At 41.5% G+C, this 9,973-nt stretch overlaps 1 protein-coding gene across 1 annotated transcript in view; it reads left to right on the top strand.

Annotated features, from left to right (window-relative positions):
- Window positions 1-9,973, top strand: part of adgrd2 (adhesion G protein-coupled receptor D2) — a 49,163-nt gene that overhangs the window by 3,288 nt on the left and 35,902 nt on the right. Inside the window, exons 5-6 of the mRNA XM_019861021.1 lie at window positions 3,215-3,337; window positions 9,613-9,707. Coding sequence (XP_019716580.1) covers window positions 3,215-3,337; window positions 9,613-9,707 — 218 coding nt within the window. The remainder of the gene's footprint in view (window positions 1-3,214; window positions 3,338-9,612; window positions 9,708-9,973) is intronic.

A 9,973-nucleotide genomic window follows, 5' to 3' on the forward strand; every position in this document is an offset into this window, starting at 1 on the left:
TTTGTTTTGGTATAAAGAAGCACAAGAACATTAGGAAAATGTTGAAATTTAATGAACATATCTTTTACAAAACATTTCATGAAGCACCTTACATTTCCTTCGACAAATGTGCAATTTACTTTTGTCATTCACATATATGCATTGCAACTGATCCCACTGATTGTACAAACTTTAACAAGTAATTGGGATTGAAAAATATAGTAAGTAACTTTAAGATTAAACGAGATTTATAAAGAAAGGAAGTTTTAAACCATTTACATGTGCATATAAAATCTAAATGTAATCCCTGCCTACACCTTACAAACTAAGGAGAGTGCTATTAAATGTGTAAATGTGAGAGTGCTATTGATAGCGTCTGCTGTCATGGGTCTGTCTCAGTGACAGACTGAGGCTGCTGTTGTCTTCTTCTCTGATCAAAACAGTGTCCCCTTGCGGATACTCAATGAATTGCACCTGATTAAAAATATTAATTCTGTGTCTTTAATGCATTTTTTTCACTTTTACATTATCCTGCGGGCCTGATTGAACCTACTTGCGGGCCGGTTCCGGCCCGCGGGCCGTATGTTTGACACCCCTGGTATAGACTCTGAAAATGGTTGATTCTAAAAGCACAACACATGTATATGTGTCAGGGTTCAGTCTGGGCATGCATGACCCCATTTTGTGTTGTTCAAGATAACTACTTACTCTTCATGTACTGCACCGCTATTGTGACCATCTGTGATGTGTTACTGATTAAAGGATTTTAAAAAATGCACATCTACAGACAAAGGGCATTTCCAACACCAAAAAACAGTTGATGTACTGTATATGCATGAAGTGTTTTTGTATATTTTTAGTTTCACTTTCTATTTTTGCTCTTTTCCGTAAATAAGAATCATTTTAACATTGTCACTACAGTATGTTAAATTTGAACATACAAATCCCTGGAGGCTTGTGTGGGCAAGAAACATTGGCCTCAAGCGGGCCACTTTTGGAATTATTTAGGGCAGGGGTCCCCAACCGCCGGTCCGCGGACCGGTACCGGTCCGCAGGGCATTTGGTACCGGGCCGCACAGAAAGAACTTGCCTTAATTCCGTTTGATTTATTTCGGAATACGAAAGATGTTTTATTTTGAAAAATTACCGGATTCTCCGTTACATCCGTGTGTGTCACGCTTGACACACGTCAAGCCACGCTTCTCTGTCACGTGACCGATTCCGCTTAAAAACAAAACGTCAGAGCTCGCAAAATGAGTAAAAAAACTGCTGGAGATCAAATGACGGCGGCCTTAAAAGTACGTTCGAGACAACTGGATTAAAGTTATGGCTGAATATTCTGAGATCGCCACAGTAGCACTGTTGCTATTTCCGACATGCTACCTGTGTGAGGCGGGGATTTTCTGCAGCAACGGCGACTAAAACAAAATTACGAAGTAGACTTGACGCAAAACACACACTTGAGGTGTCATTGTCTCCTATTACCCCGAGATGGGACCGTCTGGTTGCAGAAAATCAAGCTCGGGGCTGTGGTGAGTGGTCATTTTCATGCACTTTGAATTTGCATTGTATCGTATTTTGAAGGCATTAAACATTACCATAGCGATCAGTGTTGCGGCCAGATTAGACGCTCCTTGTGTTTATTATTATATTTCGAAAACACCACCGTTTTCATGCAGCTCATACCATATTATTTTGTTGTATTATTTCCGCCACACCTTAAATGCCGGTCCCTGAAAATATTGTCTGACATAAACCGGTCCGTGGGGCAAAAAAGGTTGGGGACCCCTGGTTTAAAGCACAGCGAAGCTGCGGGAATGAATGAGAAGGCAGTCGCGTCGTAACCAGTAAGAAGAAGCTGATTCGGAACAAAAGTTGAGCATCTTGTAGCGCATATTTAGTCAATGACATGTACACACGATGAAATTTACATTCATATATTTGATCACTTATTCTTTGACATTTTAGGGGAAGCCGAGCTTCCCTTGCAGTCCGAGAGCAATCGCCACTACTAGCCAGCGAGAGGCTGGCGACCAGTTCAGGGTATATTCTGCCTACTGGTCAAAGTCACCCGGGATAGGTTCCATCACGACTGTGACCTTTGTAAGGCTAAGTGATACGGGTAATGGATGATGATGGATGGATGTAGTCGTAATACATGAAGAAAGAATTAGGCGGACAGTGATATGTGGTAGTTACATTGCAATTGCAAAATCATCTTGTCATTTTAACTGTGGTCAATGACAGGGAGACATGTTACACATCGTACATTCCATCTGAGAAGCCCTGCAGCAGTGGAAGGTCCAGCTCACTTCGTAATTGGTTGTCAATCTGTTTCACATCACAATCGGAGCGTCTGTGACACGCCTGTCCATGGTGTTGACTACAAACAAAGATTTTACCCGTAAATATTGAATAGGTTTCAATATTATATATAATATATCTGCGCTTGAATTCAAAGACCTTTTTTCCAATCAGATATCGCTCGAGAGAATGTTTTAGAGACATCTAATAATCGGGCCTTTGGTAACTTTGCATCTGAGGGTTGGTGGGGCTAGATGTCAAATAAAATAAAGACCAAATGGAGTGTAATCATGGAACACTATCTACACGTCTGCAATGCCCAAAGTGCTTTACGGAGGCTCACATTCACACACGCACGCACTTGGGCACCAATTCGGGTCCAGCGTCCTGCCCAATCACACTTTGCTTCGACAGTGGAAGCCAAGACTGGACCTGTTGACCCTTCAGTGATTAGAATTATTCTTTGACACAAACAATAGGCCATCTGACTAATTAGATTTATTTTGAAAGTTATGTTGTGTAGTGTACCTAGTGGTTTTCGTTGAAGGTTTGCAGAGGTGAAAATTATTGAGTATGATGACATTCACAATATTGAGCAATATCTTATAAATGTAAAACCTCATAATTATTCTTTTTTAAAGAACTGTTTTATTAATAGTTTAATTGCAGAACACAACATGCTGGGTCTGAGCCCCCCTCGCTCACCATAGAATTGGTCCTGCTCACAAGCAGCCCATTTTTTTTCCAAGATGTTGCATAATTGCAGTATCAATTGCATGTTTTTGTTTTCTTCTGCATTGAGATTAACGTGTTTCTTCTTTATGAACACCTATAGTTCTCCTCCCTACCCAATTTTTCAGATGTTTTGTTGGAAACTCTTGTATTTTTTTGTCTGACTGTGCTCCTTGGCATTTGTGTGTCGTGTGAGCAGCAAAACACCAGCAGATGGCGCTGCAAGGCTGCAGAACGCTGCAGACCCGGTCAGATCAGCACCCAGTCATGAGTCTGTTGGACTGCTCTGAGCCACTGCCATTTATCTGCGTGAGTAGCAGAGGTATGACTTATTTTAACATGCTATTGCAATTCCAGAGGTAAACGTGGAAAGAAAGCCATCAACGACCAATTTGTCAACAGCTAGTCACAAATATTCCGTACTCTGGTTTGCATGTGAACCAGGGTCTCCCAGCCTAGTCTAATGATGATTGAGAAGTTTATCATTTTGAGAGCTTAATTTTCCACATATATTTATGTGTTCTTAAGAATTCATATCAAACCTTAAATCTAACTCTCCAGTTTATTGTGAATATTTATTCAATAACGGTCTATTTGCCAGAAGTAGGTAACATGCCTCCAATTAGGCCTGATCACTGAAGACTAAAATGGAGAAAAATGGCAAGTAGACCAAGAAAAGTTTTGCAGAGATAATTTAGCAGAGTAATTGTAGGAGTAATGAACAAGTTATGTTTCATCAGTGTTGGAATGGCAATCGATCACTTAATGTCTCTTTCTTTTTGCAAAGACAAACATAATGTAAAAAAAAATCTATTATCAGTTAAATGTCATTTGTGTTTTTCCATTCATTATAATTGTAACATCAAATACACAGTTCAAGGAGCTGGAGTGAAGGTGTAAATATTGCACGATTCAACATATATCATTTAATAGGTTAGCCTTTTCTACTTGTACATTCTACATACCCAAAGTAGTAATGATAGAGGACATTGTGAGGATATTGATGTTGTTTCAAAATAAAGACAAGAGGCACACAATGTAACAACGTACAAGTGGCAAGGTTAGCTAAAGCTACATTTACAATATGTTTGCCCAAAATTTAATGTGGCATGCGTTTGTTGTGATTTTTATTGATTTTTGTCTATGTTCAAGTCTCGGTAAGATTCTTCACTCTCTTATTATGGTATCCATAATGGGCCCTGGGGTATACGTGTTACATTTTGGCCTGTGGTTTTGAAACAATGCCACTATGTTGCCTCCTGGCCCTTGACATTCTTTGTCATGTTTTTCATGTTCTGTCAAGCCTTTCTGAAACGTGGACACCGGGCAGCTGTAGACCACATGTTTTCCCCCCTGCAGAGTCAAATAAAGCTCCCCCAACTGGCCTAGCTCGAGAGTTGACGTGGGGTGTGGGTGTCACATTCATCACACCGCATAGTAAATGTTTGAAAATACTGTTTTAGTTTTCTGTCAACAGCTCATTCACCAATCCAGCTCTTTTAACAAGACATGCAAAAGAGTGTGTCATTCCCATAACACATTGTACAGTGAGTGTGCCAACAAACACCCACCCCGCCCCCTCATACACACCAGAAAGTGATAAAGGCCCACCACCAGGAACCGTTGCCTTACCGGGCCCGGCCCTCAGCACCTGTCAAATAAAAAGAAACACATGCTTAAAAACATGCAACTATGGCTGCCCCATACCACTACCAACAAAATCTAACATATACCCCAAATATATAGTATAGGACTCTTTTCTGCAAATTAAACCGATATAAAAACTCATTCATACCGCAGGCTATCAGCTTAATTAACAAACAATTGGAGGGAGGCAGACAGACAAGCAGGATGACATGAGAGCAGTGTGGGGTGTGCATATGCCTGTAATGTATTGTCCAATGTGTGTAGAGTATATATTGTCCGGCACTGTATGTATTGTATGTGGTATGTGTTGCCCAATGCATGTAGCAGCGCGGAAGGCCTGCCCTCCGAGACAAGTTTCTCCTACGGGAGACCAAATAAAACCCAAATTAAATTCAAATTAAAATAATTAATAGACAAATACAAACCAAAAATCAAATTTACTGTCGATTTTAGAGAGAAGAACACGAGAAAGAATAATAAAGTCAAATGAATCACTGTCTGCAATATTGCTAAAAAGCAGCTGACAGTCAGAGCGCCTCAGTTGCAACTGTGGGGAAACGCTGCGGAAGCAGGTTCAGCCACTACTTTCCACCCCAAGAGCTTCAGGATTAAAACTAGCGGAGATAGAGACCCCGATACTTAAAAAGGTAGAAAAGGGGCAGTTTAAGAACTGTGTCCACTATTCATGAGACAAGATAAAAGGCTGTCTCACAACAACGCCAGCAGCGAGACGCCGGCACATGGAAACCAGGTGTGTGTGTTCAACAACAGCAGGAGGATAGTTCAGCCCGACTCCACTTGTAACGGCTGAGAGATAATAATTATTAATTTCCTCACCAGCCCATCAACAGCAAAGTGTATAAAGGGCAGACGACTTAGTGTCTTACCACCGGGAGCGCACAACGCTCACAAGGAACACCTGAGGTAGCCCATCTCCCTGTCACACCACCATGCTGCTGTAACGGAGCGAGAAGTGGAATAAACAAAAGCACAAAGCGCCCAGTGTCCAAAAGAATAAAAATAGGAGAGCAGCAAAATTATATCTTGTGGCGAAACCCAACCCCCCACTCTGCACCGTACAAGCGCAGGCCAACACACACGTGTCTGACGACTCGGAGAGGGAAGAAGAGGAAGAGAAACAGGAAGTTCCAACCAGGTGTATTTATAAGCGGACGTCCTGTAATTGATGGCCAGCATGCCACACTGCCCCTGTCGGAGGGAGCGCGACTCCCTATCCTGCCACACTTCATTTTGTTTTTGTTTTTTTGAGCAATTCAGAGGTGGGCTTGGTGTGTTGACTGTTTTCCTGCTGCATGATCCAAGAGTGCTTGAGTTTGAGGGTGCAAACTGATTATCTGACGCTCTCCCTCAGGATTTTCTGGTAGACAGAAGACTTCAATGTCCCATCAATCACAGCAAGTTGTCCTGACCCTGAGAAAGCATAGCAACCACAGACCATCAGACTGCCACCACTATGGTTCACTGTTGACATCGTTTTTTTTTTGTTTTTTTTTTCAATGGAAATGCTGTGCCATTTTTACCCCAGTCGTAACGGGCTGCACATTTTCCAAAAAGTTCAATTTTTGACTCATTCCACATATTGTTCCAAAAGTCTGAGGATCATCCAGATGTCTTTTGGCAAATGTGTAACAAGCCTTTGTGTTCCTTGTGGACAACGGTGGTTTTCACCTCGGAACACTCTCCCATGGATACCATTTTTGGCCAGTGCCTTTCGTATCGTAGAGTCGTGAACACTGACCTGAACTGAGGCCAGCGAGGTCATTTGGGTGTTGCTCTCGGTTCTTTTGCAACCTCCTGGATGAGTTGACGTCACACTCTTGGTGTAATTTTAGCTGGTCGACCACTCCTGGGAATATAAGTTATGCCACTGTTAAGTTTTATTCATTTGTGGATAATGCCTCCGACAGTACTTTTCTGATGCCCGAGAGGCTTGATTTCAAAAACTTTTTTCTAATTTCTTCTTGAATTTCTTTGGTTCGTGGCATGATGCATTTGTTTCTTGAGCTCTTGTAGCCTACTTCACTTTGTCTGACAGATTCTATTCATGTGATTTCTTCATTTAACAAATGTGGTGCTAAGGTGTTGCCTATGAAATTGAACTAATCTTTCCCAAAATTGTCGATAGTCACAGATACTTTGTGATTTAACAAAGGCGGGGCAATTACTTTTTCACATAGGGACAGGGAGTTTGGGATTTTTTTGGGTGCTTTAATAAATTAAATTGGTATTTAGAAACCGCATTTTGTATTTGCTTAGGTAGTCTCCGTATGATATTAATATTGGTTTGATGAACTGAAGCCTTTGTATGTGAGAAATATGCAAAGAACACAAAAATCAGGAAGGAGCGAATACAATTTCACAGCACTGTAGCTTGAAAAGAGTTATAGGTGGTGAGTGAGAGATGCCGGGGAATAAAAAATGCTTTCTGTACTACTACAAATTGCATCGAAGTTGTGTTCCACCTGATTACAGTCTGTCAGGACGGAATGGTGATTGACTGGTTAATACATCCGTCTCACAGTAAAGACATTCGAGGTTCGATTCCAGGTCCAGACCTTCCTGTGTGGAGTTTGCATGTTTTTCCCATGCCTGCGTGGGTTTTCTCTGGGTACTCTGGTTTCCTCCTACATTCCAAAAACATGTGGTAGATTAATAGAACACTCTAAATTGTCCCTAGTTCTGAGTGTGAGTGTGAATGGTTGGTGTTGGTACCCTGCGACTGGCTGGCAGCCAGTTCAGGGTGTACCTCACTTGCTGCCCGAAGTCAGCTGGGATCGGCTCCAGCACGTCCGCGACCCTTATGTGGATAAGCTGCTCGGATAATGGATGGGTTTTCTGTCAGATTTAATTTGCATGCAATCCATTTTCCGACAGACAACTAGGTTTCTCATCCACATCTTGATTGCCAAGGCAAATATTTTGATAATTTAAACTTCTTTCTGAGCATCCAGTTATGTTTGCTTATCTAGGGTGGCCTGAAATGGAATTGCTGTGACTGCCAGTAACATGCTGAAACACACCACAACGAATTGGTGTGAAAGCAAATGAAAACAAAGCTGTGTTTTACAGTCTGCAAAGTGACAAATAACGGCATTGGGAGCTCTTCAGATATGGATGTTCTGAATTTGTGTGCGTGTCTTTGTTGATTGGTTTTGATTGGATTCAGTTTTGTCATGTTTTCCTTGTGTGTGATGTGTCTGTCCCGTTAGGTTTTTGCATCCACCCATTTTCCTCAGTCAAGTCCCTTGCATCTCCCAATTAGCTCCCTTAGCCTTTCTTCTCTTGTCCAGGTGTTCCTAGCATGTCAAAGATGCCAGTCTGAATGAACTCCCAAACCTTGATGCACGGTTTTGGGTTAATTGAGATCAAAGACATAAAACGCATTCAAACACCTATTAACCCTGCCCAAAAGGTGTCAGGGATATTACGTGGGTGAGGACTCAAAAGGAGGGAAGTAGGGGGAGGGAGTCCAGGCATGATTGCAGGATGGACTCCAAAGACAACACTATTTATTCACAAAAAAAAACCTAAACAAAACAAAAAAAAAAAAGGGCGAACAAGACTCATAGAATCAAAAATATTAAATTAACAAGTCCAACAAGCAAGATACAAGGTAAAAAGCCACAACTGGCAACTGAATCAACACAACAAGGAAAGGCAAGACAAGTATATTTGGATCGCACATTTCATTTGCAAGAAAATTCAAAGTGGTTTACATAAAACATTACAGAAAGAGAAACAACATATTAAGACATCACAAAATTCACAATAAAATCATCGAAAATAATTTGATTTAAATTCTTTAAACCAAGCATCGGTCTCGATAAATTAAAATTCAGCGTGCAAATGGTGATTAAAACAAGAGAATAAAGGATAGGTCCATGAAAATACTTTGCTAAACAGTAATGTTTTCTGCCTTGATTTAAATAAACTGACAGTTTGAGTGCGCCACAGATGAGGATCGTAGTCACTAAATTCTGCTTGACTTTATTTGGTTCTGGTTCTGGGAACACACAAGAAATATGTCCCAGGTGAGCTGAGGGATCTGAATGTTTCGTAGGGTACTATTACAACTTGCATGTATTTTGGTCCAAGACCATTTTGAGATTTATAGACCAGCAGCAAGATTTTAAAATTTGCTCTTTGACTCACTGAAAGCAGGTGTAGTGATTTGAGGACCATTGTGATGTGTTCCAGTTTCCTGGTATTTCCGAAGACCAGGGAATTAAATACAAACAAACTGACGAGACAATGAGGAACTCCAGGATGAGAAACGAATGGATGAAGGAGCTGATTGGTAGACACAAGGGAGTGGACCAACAAGAAGAACAGCCCAAAAACCTAACAAGACAAACACAAGGAAAACATGACAATCCATCCACCAATCCATTTTCTGATCTGCTTATCCTCACAAGGCTCGCGGGGGTGCTGGAGCCTATCCCAGCATTCTTCGGCAGCAGGCAGGGTACACCCTGAACCGGTTTCCAGCCAATCGAACGGCCCACATAGACGAACAACCATCCGCACTCACACTCACACCTAGGGGCAATTTGGAGTGCTCAATCAGCCTGCCACGCATGTTTTTGGAATGTGGGAAGAAACCGGAGTACCCGGAGAAAACCCAGACAGGCACGGAGAGACCATGCAACCTCCACACAGGAGGCCCGCAGCCAGAATCGATCCATGCACCTCTGCACTGTGAGGCCGACGCGCTAACCAGTCGACCACCGTGCCGCAAAAACATGACCAAACTAGATCTAATTAAATCAAATCAACAAAAATAGAGACCACAACATCATCCGGGATGTCGAATCACTAATGTCATTTTTTTAACTCCTCTTGATGTGGCCACAGTCAAAATGTTGACACAGCACATCACTCACTGCACTCACACCGTGTTTTGTTTGTTTTTGTTGTTATTCGACCCAGAACGCTACTTGAGGATGAAACAGATCAGTGATTCCCAAAGCTCTCAACCCACTGCCTTTATGACTCATCTGATGAAACTTTCCAATAACAGCCAGGTAGGCAACCCACACATTTTTAACTATTCATCATTTCCCTTGTCTTTTTCCCTCCATGAGGATATTTATTTATTGTTCGAAAGAGTTCCATGCTAGACTACAAACCCCAATTCCAATGAAGTTGGGATGTGGTAACATAATGAAATACTATATATATATATATATATATATATATATATATATATATACACACACACACACACACACACACGTGTATATACAGTATATGTGTGTGTACACACACACACACACATCTTTCAAAAGTG

This window comes from Hippocampus comes, unplaced genomic scaffold (assembly GCF_001891065.2).
Source record: "Hippocampus comes isolate QL1 unplaced genomic scaffold, H_comes_QL1_v1.1 scaffold130, whole genome shotgun sequence".
Taxonomy (NCBI): Eukaryota; Metazoa; Chordata; class Actinopteri; order Syngnathiformes; family Syngnathidae; genus Hippocampus; species Hippocampus comes.